The sequence below is a fragment of the Capsicum annuum genome, chromosome 6 (genome assembly GCF_002878395.1).
Source record: "Capsicum annuum cultivar UCD-10X-F1 chromosome 6, UCD10Xv1.1, whole genome shotgun sequence".
Lineage (NCBI taxonomy): Eukaryota > Viridiplantae > Streptophyta > Magnoliopsida > Solanales > Solanaceae > Capsicum > Capsicum annuum.
Window position 1 is genome coordinate 101,258,721 of NC_061116.1, and position 14,226 is coordinate 101,272,946.

A 14,226-nucleotide genomic window follows, 5' to 3' on the forward strand; every position below is an offset into this window, starting at 1 on the left:
GGAAATAAATTTCTATATGACACAAAATTTGACATGGGATAGTTAATGACTTTCCGTGCCCCTTTTCGTTGGCAATTGGTAGGTCAAGGTCTAAAGAAACAAGGGGTAAATCATAATTAGTTTCTAGAGAATTACCTTGTATATCAGTGAGATCTTGCGAGGCGGACACTTGGTTTTAATGAGTCCTTAGTCTCTTTTACTAGATTCTGGTTTCTTCTCGTGTAAACCTGTAATTCCTTTGTTTGTTCTCTGTCTTCGTCACTAATTGTATCACGAAAAGGCTCTGTCGTCTCAGTTTCCTTATTTTAACTATTTGAGTTGGGATCTCTTACCTTATCTAAGTTGTTAACATCAAAAGGACTATATCACGTATCCTAATTTGCTCGAACTCGGGTGCAGGTATCCGAGAGTTAGATTCGTCAAAATTTAAATTTTTAGATTCAGGGGGCGCAAATCCATGGATACAAATGCGAGGATTCGGCTAAAAAAATTAAAATAATATAAAAATAAAGCTCTAAAGATATTCCAAGTTTAATTGTTATGTTAATTTACTCTTTTAGTTACTTTTGCAATTATTTTACTTTTTCAATTAGGAGTACTATTAAGAGTTACGTTATTTTGGAAAAAGCAAGGCGTAAGAAATCGAATCTCAATTTTTCCCCTCAAATGTGTTCTTGATTTTGGTTAAAGTATACGGATTCATATGATCGAACCTCGGATGCAAAAAGCACTCGCACCCGCATCAGCGTCGCGTCAAGACGGGTTCGACGGCAAAATTGAAGAGTCCACACAACATAGCCCATATCTATCATAAAACTTGGGTCCTTTTGTTTCTCATGTGTGAGATCACGAGGATCCTTATTATCCCACGAATATTCACTATGTTTCTCCCCCTGAAGATGAGCTCTAAAAAACAATTGAGATCCATGGTGAAAATAACCTTCCTCGTATTTGGGTCATAACACATGTATTCTTTCTGACTAGGGGTATAGCCAACAAAAACACATCTTTTAGCACATGGATCAAAGTTTACTCCTATTATGATCATGAACATGAACAAATACACTACACTCAAAGACTTTCAAAGATAGATCAGTGGTCAATCCAAATGTAGGAAAGATGTCTTGAACTTACTGAAAGGGGTTTTAAAACATAGAACACAGGAAGGCATCCTACTAATAAGATAAGTGGATGTCAAAAGAGCTTCTCCGCAAAGAAATTTAGGGACTCCACTTGTGAATATTAAGGTTCTAGTTACCTCCATAAGATGCCTACTTTTTCTCTCAGCTTGTTGGGGTTGTATCAGGACATGATCTTTGGTGCAGTATTCCCTTGGAAGTGAAAAAATTGCCTAGATGGTCATTAAAAAACACTCCCCCATTATCACTCCGAAATATTTGAATCTTCCCATGAAATTATATCTCAACCATAACATAAAAAGCCTTCAATAGATGTTTTACTTTCCCTTTGTCTTTCAGTAGGTACGCCCAAGTTCGTCTAGTGTGATCATCTATGAAACTCACAAACTACTTTTTACCATTTATAGTTGCAACCCCAGAAGGTCCCCAAACATCGCTATGGATTAACTTAAAAGGTTTTGTGGCATGGTATTTTTGGGAAGAAAAAGATGAACGCCTGTGTTTAGCCATTTCACAAAATTCACACCGGAAAGAGAATGAACTTTTATCCATAAACAACTGAGGTAACAAGAGTTTCAAATAATGAAAACTAGGATGACCAAGTCTATAGTGTCATAACATGATTTTATTATCAACTAGAACAAAGTTCAAACAAGTTGAACTAAAATTTACTGAATTGTGACCATCTTCTAGAAAATAGAGACCTTTAGACTCTCTACCATTGCCAATCATCCTCCCCGAGACCTTGCCCTAAAATACACATGAAATAGAGTCAAAGATAGCACCGAAAATTGAGGTTTTAAGTCAATTTGCTGATGGACAAAAGATTATGAGACAATTTTGGAACATGAAAGACATCAAAAAAAGTCAAAAGGGGGGTTAGTTTCACTGTCCCTTTTCCAACAATTGCTGAGAAGGAACCACAGTAACTTTGACTTTTGTATTTCCTGCTGAAAGAGTGTAGATCGCGAAAAGACGAGAATTCCATGCCATGTGATAACTGGCCCCTGAAACTATGATCCAAGAACTTATACCACTTGAATCTATACTAAAATAGAGATGGTACATTACTTGTTTAGGAAAAAGAACAAGTGGGAGTAGAAAGATCATGTTTACTGGTTTGGAGATAAGATTGGAGAAGTTTGTGCAGTAGCTCTAATTGCTCCTTGGTGAATGATGATGTTTTCAGAGAAAATTGCAGCCCTGGTTCTTCGTTTCACCGGTACACTAAAAGGTCTGGCTACCATGGTTGTTTGCACTTTTTTTATTTCAGCTAGGCGATTTCCCATGGATATTCCCGCAAGTCTAATGAGTGTGCCAGTGTTTTTTGCAAAAATCACACCACGGCTTCATTGTTGTTTCAGTCGGAACTTTGTTAACAGAATTCTCAGCTTCTATTGATTTTGTTGGGTAACGTAGCCCAGAAAATGTTGTTTTATTCGTAAGTAACACAAAATTAAAACAGATATGATACCATGTTAGTTTTGGTACCAAAAATCTACATTTTATTCATCTGTAAAGGTACAAATATATAATAGAGAAAAGTAAACAAACTAGCAATCATATCCCTTGATTCTAGGTGATTTGAGAATCAAGGGACGATTTTATTTGATCTAATTTCCTAAACTATTTAGTAGTATATCAAATCTAATTTTACAGATCTACAAAAATATCAGACTCTATCCTAGTTAGATATTCAAAAATCAACACATTCAATAGCCTAATCAACTCTCAGATACTATCTATGAACCCTTAGTATGACCATGACCCTGGTGCACAAGCCTTGAGACCCTACACAAGATCACAAGCTAATGACCTAAGATACTTGCAAGCTTATGCAATGAAGATGGAATCCATGAAAGCGCTTTGGGGGAGCCTTGGTATAAGCCTATGATGATGTATGTCTTAGGAGATGAGGGAGATTAAGTACCCCAAGGATGGTGTGAGAAATATAAGATAATAATATTATTGAATTGTATATCTACATTATTACATTAAGACCCTGTTTATAGACACTAAATTCGCACCATTTTCCAAGTAAGACACTACATTCCAATCCTTTTTCCAAGTAGGTTTTTGTATATTATTCTTATTCCTACTCATATTCTAACACTTCCCTCAAACACCAGCATACAAGCCATATATACCGAACTAGTTACGAATGTAATTACTACGAGGACCAGTAAGGGACTTGGTAAAAATATTTGCAAGCTAACTACTCGAAGAGTAGTCCTTTAACTGAAGCTGACTTAGTATATTGCAGACTGCAAATTGCATTCCAATGACTATCACAGGGAAAATCCATATACTGATTTACAATACTCCTGGGATAGGAAATGTCAGATATGGTCATTGTGGGATAATTCAACTTACCAACTAAACGCCTATATCTTCAAGAATCACTAAGTGGCTCCCCTTGTCCTAGTAGGAGTTTAGCATTTGGATCCATGGGAATGTCAACGGGTTTACATCTCATCAATCCTGTCTTATCGAGAACGTCTAACTCATGCTTGTTTTGCAAAATAACAATACCTAATCTGGACTGAACAAGCATAAAGTGACCCACGCAATCGACACACCGGACTAGACTCTACTTGAGCAACAAAACCAGGTGGTTGCTCCACATAAACTTCCTCCTATTCGTAATATCTAATTAATAAATAGGTCATTGTCAAAAACTATGGATAGAAAAAGACGAACATATGTTATTTTAGCCATGGGCAAAGAAGTATCACTATAATAAACCCCAAATATTTGTGTGTACCTCTTGGCAACAAGGCGAGTCTTAAGCTGGACAATGTGGACGTCCAGACCAACTTTCACTACACAAACCCAATGCCAACTAGCAGTCGATTTACCTAAAGGGAGAGGAACAAGCTTTCAAGTACCACTTGCATGTAATGCAGACATCTCGTCAATCATAGCAAGCCGCCATCAAATGGACCAAATACCTTTTCGAAATGCAATCGATTGTTTAAGAGGAGACAAAGTCTGTAGTAGATGCAGGGTCAGGTGTGGGACGGGAATCATTTAAGCCTGATGTTGTACGTGGACGATGATGATAAGTCAGGAGTGGTGGCATTGTGGATGGAGTTGTAGAAGGTATTGTAGATTTCTCAAAAGTTGGTGCAGGTAAGATTGGTGGCACTATAGATGACGAAGTAGAAGTAACGATAAGATCCTCAAAAGTCGATATAGGTAAGACGTCAAATATGAAGATCAGGTTAGTAGCAATGATATCTCTTTTGTACTCAAGTATAACAAAGAAAGACATATTTGAGAGCATAAGGGGTTAATTTATCCCCTGGATGAAGTTATGAACAATACATGTACTCCGAATAACATAAATTGATTTTACTCTGATGAATAATTCCTTGATAAGTCATAAATTGTTGAAAACAGGAGGACACATACTCTAAGGCGTTATCACTATGAAAGGTCTAAACAGAGACATCAAATTGATTTTGAGATTCGGCATAATGACTTTTGAAGAAACTCATTATATTCCTTTGCCGATAAATACACCCATTTATTACCTGTGGTGTTAGACCGGAGCGCATGAACACTTTTAGGTGGTTAACCACGCAAAGAACATCGTATGTTCAAGCCTATTACAATAGTTACACTTAGGTGGAGAATAACATACGTCAAAAGTGTGTCAAAGCCTATTACAATAACTACACCTAGATCGAGATCTTTCAAAATGGCCTCCTCCTTTCGATTCTTCATGGACTGTAATGTTTGATTTTTTGATCTCCTCATTAAGGCTTCAGACTTGTTATGACTAAACCAAAATCAATGATGAACGTTTGCAGAAATTATTCTGAACCGCAGGAGGAACTCAAAAATGGGCCTAACGGTTCACAGCAAAAAACTGACAAAGGAGACAATAATGGTGTTTTGTTTTTGCACAACATCCACCGAAAATTGACGCATGGTAACCTATCTAACTAAGCTTCTCACCAATGCTCTGATACCATGTAAGAAACATAAGAGAAAGAATATTATTGAATTATGTATCTACATTATTACACTAAGACCCTATTTATCGACATTAATTCTAATCATTTTCCAAGTAGAACACAACACTACAATCCTTTTTCAAGTAGAATTCTATATACTATTCTTATCTACTAATATTCTAATAGATGGAACCACCAAAAAGGACTAAAACCTGAGTTTGAGGGCTGCAGCAACTATGCAGAATACAGCTATCACCGACACCAACCGCAATCGCAAAGGAGGTACGCAAATTCCACGATAGGAGTGTTTTCAGAGGTGTGCTGATTAAGTCCTGACGCGAGACTCAACATGTTGAGTGCTTCACCTGACTTAATGTGCTTTTTAGTGTCATCATCAAGGCTCTAAGACATACTTTTCCTTGCCAATGAGTGTTTTCTAATGAGGCTACTCTAACCAATTGATATTCGCTTCTTATCATAAGGAAAGTTTCAATTTCGTTCTCCATATATTTATTCGTGCTTATAATTATTAGTTTTGGACTAAACATATATATTAGTTTTTTCTCCATTTGCGCCTTTTTTCATTAAAGCTCACTCTTCATTTGCACTTTGAGCTTAAAGCCCCAATAGACCTTAGAGCATTTTTGCACTTTTTGCTTTTGATAACACTGCATGGTAGTGAAGCCAAGGGACGCAACTGTGGAGATAGTCTACCCTAAACAGAAGCAAAGGTTGCTATGGCTCCAAGACGGTGATACATACAGCCCAATTCGTTTAGTGGCCTAATTAAGGGTTATTACGTCTTTTCTATGCAATATTTGGATGGTAGGGATAGCTTATTTTGAATTTGGATGGTATTTTTTAGGATGAATCATGTTTTGGAGAGCAAGAGGCAACAAAAAGCGACGAAGGGTCGCTTAACATTAGTGAAGTGCTTGGCTTCTCAAAGTGATGTGCCAAATGATACAAAAAAAAATTAAAACATTAAATTTGCATTTATAAATAACCAAAAACTCTATCGCAATAACAGATTATGTCACTGTTTTTGCTACCAACCGATGATGTCATTGAATATACTGCTTATAGGCAAAATAATCAAGTCATTATGCAACTAATTGTACCACTAAAAACTGGAAATTATATGCAGGTAATGGATGAAGCAAAAATTGAGCAAAACAACTCCAGAAACAAAGGAGAAAACATAGACATAAAAAAACTTCGCAAAATAGAGGACGTTGGAGTTGCTGCCGAAAGAAAAATACAAAACATAAAAACACCAGAAACAGCTGGAAAAGTAGTTGCTGCCAGAAAAAGAGAGAAAAGAAAGAAGGGAAGGCAAGTACCAGAAAACTATGTAGCTCGGACTCCTCAAAAATATCATTACGTGTGCGTTGATCCTTCAGAAATAGTGCATATTTGGAGAATCTGACACAGGTGCGGCAACATTTTTGGAGAGTTCGAGCAACTTAGCTCGAAAACCCTAACTATGGACTGAGAATCATTGAGGAACCAAAGAATAAGCTGCCCATGTGTCCGATGGAGAACTATAATGCACTGAGACATATGTTCATTTTTGCTTTTCTTAAAAAAGAATGCACCGCTTCTCACGCCTCGCCACTTCTCGCCGCTGCCCATCGTTTTTTTAGGGAATGCCTGCCGTAGAGCAAAAAGGAGCCACATCTCTGCGCAGTGAGCGCCTTTCCGAGTACTGCGATGAATCGTATTCATAGCTGCTTTGAAATTTGTAAAGGGTGTTTTCAAGTTGAATCATATAACTTGAGGGTTTCCTATGAATTAGTACTTTTGTTTGCATAATTAGAGTATTCTTAATCAAGTATGTTCTAGTTATGCTACTGGGTTGTGTTTTTTTAAAATTTTACTTGCTTGCGGCACTTTTCCTATTTTTCCGATATGATTTCTATCAAGGTTGAACTCGAAGAGATAATTTAGGGTTGTTTTGGATTGGATAGTGTATGCTCATGAACCTAGCATTAGGGAATTGCATTGTGGGTTGTGTGAGACAGGCATATAGTTGTTCATCCTACATAGACAGATTCTTATTAATTTGATTCCCATACACATAATGAAGGTTAATTTGAATACACGAGTAGGATTTGAAAGATTCATATGAGTAAACAAGAACACTAGATCAAGAACTCTTGTGAATTAAGTTATTTGAACAAATATTTGGTCCTAACAAGTTTGTCAAGGGAATAACCTTGGGATTCTTTACATTCTCAACCAAAAACAAATCTAGGCTTCTTAGCACCCAAGGTGTGACCTAGTGTTCAATGAAGTGGGCTGCGACCCAGGTCGCAGGTTAAAATCCCACAGAAGGAAAAAAGTCTAGGCGATTTCTTCTCTTCTATCCAAGCTTTATTGCTTTGGGGAACAGACTTACTAGTACCCATGTTGGTGAGAGGTAGGAGGTACCCCGTGGAATTAGTTGAGGTGCGCACAAGCAGACCCAAACACCATGGTATCAAAAAAAATAAACCCTAGGTTTCTTAATTTTGTGAATTCTTTAAAAGTGTGCAAGTTTGCTTTTCTTGCTATTTATTCAGTTAGTTCTTGATTTTAGTTATCAATTTAGATTTAAATCACCTAAAATTAATGAGCTTTAATCTTCACTTAATAACTAGAAAATATTTAGTCTCTATAGTTTAGTTAATTAGTTTCAAGTCCTTATCGGAGTGATACTCTACTCGCACTTTATTACTGAGAGACCACGTATACTTGTGTGAGCATTTGTGGACAACACTACCCGTCTAGTGTTTCAAACCATCAAGAGCTGTAAAGAGCTAGGTGAAGAAAAAGATAAAGAAGATAAGAGAGGAAATAAACTGATCGAGTTTGTATCAGACTAAACATAGAAGCTCCGTCATAGAATAATTGGCAAAAGAAGAGGCTGGAAACACAAAACTGGAATGTCCAACCGCCATAACTACATGCAGTGGTTCTCATTTCTCACACCATGCTTTGATCACAGACTACACTAATTCATCAGAACGCCATCAAAAGTCGTGAACCACTACAGAAAATTTAGCCCTTGTGGAAGGAGAAGTGTTCATTGTTAGCAGACCCTCAATCTTGCAGGTAATAAATAAAAAGGAAGTGGTACAATTCCAGATTCAGACAAGTAACAACCAAGGAAAAAAAGTATACCTGTTCAAGCTCCTCAGACAGTTTCTTCCTATCACTTTCATTTTTCGCCTCACGTTTCTCCAGTTCTCTACCTCGGAGCTCAAGCTCTTTCTTCTGAGATTCCAATTGCAATTTCAACTTTTCATGATCATTAAATATCTTCTGGAAATGATCACGTGCACTTGACTGGATTTTTCTTATCTCTGCTCAGAAAACAAATACAAGGACATGAAGCATTATAGATAACAATAGTTCCTAATAGCATATCAGACCTCTAACCTTCATTGTACGCTTGATGCAGTTTATCTTTCTCTTCAACCAATTGTTTCAAAGACTGTGCAGTCTCCTTAAATTTGTCCGCCATCTCCTTCAAGTGTAACTTCTTGACTTCAATAACATTTGTCAAATTAGAAACGAGCTTATTCGTCTTCCGAGCTTCTTCTTCCATGATATCAGATATGGTTCTAAGGTCTCCAACCTTGCGGAGATTTTCACCCACGATGTTGATAGCTTTATAGTCATCAGCACGAGCAATCCAAGCATACAGATCAGAGTTTTTACCAAGGTTGGCTTTCCAGTCCTTCTTGCCATGATGGTCAGCCTCGTAAGCCTTCTCATATGACATTGCATTACCAAATCCAGACCAGTCTTTGTTGAATTCAACAAGAGCAGTACCAGAATGGCCTTGGTAATTCCACAATGGACGTACCCGTGTAGGGTTGAAACCTCTCTTCGTCAACTGATCCCTCAACTTAGAACCACTTTCTCCCACATAGCGTCCATCCTTAAATTCAGTGGGAATGTTCACAACAACCCCAATCCAAGGCCAGACAAACATCTCATCACGATCATGATCCGCAAGAGGGTCAGCTTGAGGATCCGGCTCGGCATCAGGTTTAGATGAATCATCAGCAAATGCAACATCAGTTTCCAAGTACTTTGCCAATGCAAGATGATTCGCCTTGTCTCTCGCAGTTCTCTTATTAGAGCTACAGCTTCCCACCCCACTTGCATGCTGCACAAGTTCCTTGTACAAAAAGTCACGCTTTCTTTTCTTTGGACAATACGGGCAAGTGTATGCCACATCTGATATCTTAAGAGAGTGATTTCCGCTCTTCAAATCTTCATAAGATTTTTCTTCATATTCTTCAATCTCTGATTCACTTATTTCAGTGTCTTCCCCGGAACTATGATCCATAGAACTCTCCTACTTGCAAGATTTAAACGTACAAGAATGACACCTGTATAACCAAAAAAAAAAAAAAAGATAACCTCGTCAACTGTAGGTGAAAGCGAGCATCATTTAAAGTACAACCAGCTCAAGGGCATTTGAATCACAAATTAGTTCAGCTTACTTAACCCTTCAAACTCAGACGGAGAGAGACATGAATAATAGTTGACAAATGAAGTATGCAGAAGAAAAATTCTATGGGGAAATTTCCCACATGATGTGTTTGCTATCAAAAGGCTTTGATACTCCGAAGAACAACAACATACCCAGTGTAATCCAACAAGTAGGGCCTGGGGAGAGTAGGATGTACGCAGACCGTACACTACCTTTGTGGGGTAGACAGACGCTGAACCAGGTTTTGATATTCCCATTAAAAGAAAATGAATGTTTCTTAAATTTTGATACACTTTGTTACATTTACAGCAATTTATGGAAGAATGAACCAATCAAAAAGTTATACGAAGAACCCATGACATCCAATAAGCACCAATTGATTGGTGAAAAAAAAAATGTAAAACTCATCCTGGTAAGAATAACCTTACATGAAAATGTTCATTCCTTACCCTCTTCTCCAGAAACATAATTACAGTCATATGTGCTAAATGCAAGTAAGAAATACGGTTGTTTTACCTTACAAATACAAAGATCTGGAACTCAACAGTAATATCTGCAGTTTTTGATAGCAGAGAAATATTTTGCAAGAGATTACAGATGTTATACATGCACAATAAAAAGAACTAGGTTTTCTTTGAAGGTTCTCCTCAATATACCCATACAGAGACCTAGAAATCAATAGCAATTAGCAGTTTTTGACAGCATTGCAATACTAGGCAACAGTAATTAGATAGGGTACTTTGTGCTTCCTGGTTTACTTTTTTCGCCACATCATTCTTTGTTCAAGAGCAGAAGCTTGCAAGTTGAAGGAGAATAATCAGCACGATAATGCACGGAGGTCAACGCAATAATTACACCCCTGACCGGACTCAAAAAAGAAATGCTTATCCGGAAATAGCTTGAATACATGTCAAATTTACCTTAGAATTCATAAAGGAAGAAATTTTGATAACAACCTTGCAAGTACCAACCATATGGAAGCTACATTTTACTAAAAAAAATTTAAAAAAATACAGAGCTGCGTGAATTGTCTATTTCCTAGGGTTTCTTCATATTTTTGAGCAGCCGAAAGACTAATTAACTAAAAGAAACAGCCTTAAACAGTAGCCAAATGTATACAGAGACATGCATCCAAGGAAGACATAGCAGAGTCAAAAATTACAAATTAAAACCTTGTTAAACAACAGAAATCGAGCAAAGAGGAAAAGAATTGTTATCTGTCTCAGATCTACTTGCCCGGATTTTCCAAACCAAGCGTCAAGCAGCAAAAGAGAAGGTATTAGGCAGCAGTTTCTCTTGAAGGAGTGAATAGGGTCTTTTCGTAGGTAGTGAGTGAGGAGGCAAGTAAAATTGGGTTTTGATGAGGAGAGACAAAGGATGTGTTTGGTACTATGGCAAATGATTTCTCCAAAATGTTTTTCTATTTTTTCTTGTTTGGCTGTAATAAAATGTTTTTCAAACATTTTTCATAATAACTTATTTCCCTCATGAGTTAAGGAAATTTATTTTCTAGAAAATGATAAATGTAACTTATGATCCCACCTTATCCCTCTTTCCACCCCAATAACACTCATATTCATATGACTCAAAAATTTACATTTCTCAAAAATTTATATTATTCGAAAATATTTTTCACTGTGCTTTACTTCAATTTTTCAGTGCTTGAAATAAAAAATAGTAAAACCTGAATTTTTTCTATTTCCAATATTCATTGAATATATTGTTATTTTCATATACATAAAGGAAGACTTACCTATATTACTTTTGCTAATTGCATATTTCATTTTGTCATCGATGTAACTTGTTTCACGAGGTTGAATAAGCTTATCGTTCCGTTATATTTCTATTGATTGTAGTATCTTGAGATTGTCCTGACAAAATATTGAAAAGTGTCTCATATATTTGCTAATTAATAGTTGCTTAAATTTAGTGATTGTAATATTTTAGTATTCGATATTGATATTATTTGTTATGCTTAAATTAGTTCTTACAAATTGTTGAGTTGCTAGAGGTACTGATATACTAATTAACAGTTAGTAGTATTTTCTAAAAAAATATTTTTTCACTCATCAATCAAACATTAGAAAATATTTTTCTAAAAAATAGTCTCTACTCACCAACCAAACACCATAAAATATTTTTTGAAAAATATTTTCCAGTCACCAACCAAACATGAGAAAGTAAGTAGAAAACCAACTTATTTTTCAGGAAAACATTTTCCAAGATAACATTTTCCATGGAAAATATTTTCTATCATACCAAACACACCCAAAGAGGAAAACAACCTAAAGGTTAATATAGTACTATAAAAATTATCCAATTCGATGCGAATCAATTATTAAAGCGCGTGGTCAGCCACTCTGGGTTGTGGGAGCGCAGCTGCTTGTCTCACTATTTATTCGAAGTAAAAAATTAATTTCTTCCAAGGTTTTCGAGCACATCGTAAATGCGCTTTCCTGTTTTGACAGCTGGACGTCACCTACGTGTGTACTTGTGTGTGAGACTTTCTAAGCCCTTATTTTTCCCCCCAAAATAGCTATACATTATGACTAAATGAAAACCACACATGTAACACTATTGGATATGACCAGAGCTAGCACTAACTATGAGGATCTTTTTAAGCTTCACAGTAGGACATGAAGGGAGCTTAAATGGATCTTATTGAACACAAAAGAAAGGGCTTCCACATACAGATGTAGCTTAAGGCATGGGGAAGCAACGGATTGAAGAAGAGGGCAACCTACTGCCCACTTTAGGGAGCAAGACTCCCAATTTGGTGAGCCAAGTTACACTTTGGCGATCACCAAGACGACCTCAAGCCACTTGGAGGATCAAGAGCCAAGTTTGGTGATCACGTGGACCTTTACAATCAAGGAGTCATTTGGGCAATCAAGAATGGCCCTTTGGGCTATCTTTTAAATAACCATTTTTAGGCTATGTTTGTTAAAACAATAATTATAATACTTGTCATAGTGTTTTCATTCCTTAGATTATGTTGAATTGAGAATTGTCTTGAAAGATTTGATAGTTAATAATTTAGTTTGTAGTTTTCGTTGGACTCCAGTTATCTTAGAGTAGTGGTTGATTCCCAATTAACTAACTAAATCTATTAAAGATGGATTCCTAATAGTTTAGGTGTGTAATTAGGGTTGGAGTCTCTTAATTGTTTGTTAACTTCTTTGCTTGATTAATCCTAAAGTCATTTATTTATGGATTCATTGATTAAGTTCAAATGGGAGGTGATGGTATAGAGTCCCTTGTAGCCAATAAACTTGATCGATTAGTGATAATGCTAATATCTTTTCTTATTTAATTTAGTGTTCGATTTTGATTACCTTTATCACCAATTAAGATCTTATCATTTGGTACCAGAGCTTTGATGTTCCGGTATATTACGGAACAGTTAGCATCATTTTCTTAGGGAAATTGTATGCTTTCAGGCAACCAAAGTGTTACTTAATAAAGTTTTAGTGTTTTCAGTGAAAGGAGATAACCACAGAAGAAAGCTGGAAAAAGTAGTCGACAAATGAGTTTGACGATCAAAATGGTGGACCGCCAGTCTTTCGACGGACCACCAGGTCGACCGTCAAGGCGATCCAGAACCTACCATACAAATGCCTTGAGTGACGAAAAACATGGTGGACCGTCAGGCATGTGACGGACCACCAGATGGACCGTCAACCCTTATCCAGAAATCACCTTTCAAAGAAAATCAGTGACGATCAACATGGTGGACCGTCAGTTATGCGACGGACCACCAGATGGACCGTCAATGCTTATCCAGAAACTACCCTCTAGAGAAACTCAGTGATGGTTAATGTGGTGGACCGTCAGTCATTCGACGGACCGTCAGGTCTTATCCAGAAACTGCTATTTGGAAGAAACAAGTGACGGACAAGGTGGTGGACCGTCAACTCTTTGACGGACCGTCAACTAGGATGCGACTTTTCTGTTTTTAAATTTTAAATTCCTTTTTTAGCTAGGAACATATAAATACAAAATTTTAGGGTTAAGAAGATATTTTTTTTCTTTTTACAAGTTTTATCATCTATTGAAACTCTTTGTAACCTAGTACTTTGGGGATTCTTGAGATCTGGGAGTACTTTAGCATTGAACAATTGATTATTGAAGATTGAAGAACTGATTCTTGGGATTCTTTGTAAGTAAATTCTTAATCTATTTATGAATAATACAAGAATGACTTCTTCTTCTTCTATGGAGTATTGTGGCTAAGATCCCATAACTAGGGTTATGGGATCCTTAATGTGAAACACATCTATGGGTTGGGAATCAATTGGAGTTCCATAATTCAATGACATTGCATAAACCTTTCTTCAATTTCATGACTTTTTTTGGTTGCAAACTTGAAGAGTGCGCCCTAGAACAACACTTGTCTGAAAGGAAAGTGTTTGTTGGGAAAAGAAAGTGTTTACATGAATTCTAAGGGCTTTAACCTTTAAAGTAATAACAAATGCCCTAACAGGATTAGCTTACATGAGAAATGGGTTGAAAGAATAATACATCCTTCGAGTTTGAGAGAATTAGAGGATAATCTATCCACTTAGGTTGAGAAACTAAGGGATAAAGAATAGGACTCAACCTTTCTTGCAATTGAATTTGCTAAGCGGAACTCATA

The 14,226-nt window shown here is 36.7% G+C and overlaps 1 protein-coding gene across 4 annotated transcripts in view; it reads right to left on the reverse strand.

Annotated features, from left to right (window-relative positions):
- The window catches only part of LOC107873237 (protein INVOLVED IN DE NOVO 2), a 31,926-nt gene extending 20,767 nt beyond the window's left edge, over positions 1-11,159 (reverse strand). Inside the window, exons 1-3 of one of the 4 annotated variants that reach the window (XM_016719994.2) lie at positions 10,763-11,159; positions 8,525-9,486; positions 8,267-8,448 (exon numbers count right to left, since the gene is read on the reverse strand). In XM_016719994.2, coding sequence (XP_016575480.1) covers positions 8,267-8,448; positions 8,525-9,443 — 1,101 coding nt within the window. In that variant the 5' untranslated portion in view covers positions 9,444-9,486; positions 10,763-11,159. The remainder of the gene's footprint in view (positions 1-8,266; positions 8,449-8,524; positions 9,487-10,762) is intronic. The other 3 variants (XM_047414829.1, XM_016719995.2, XM_047414828.1) reach the window with 3 other exon arrangements.
- Between the last annotated feature and the right edge of the window lie 3,067 nt (positions 11,160-14,226).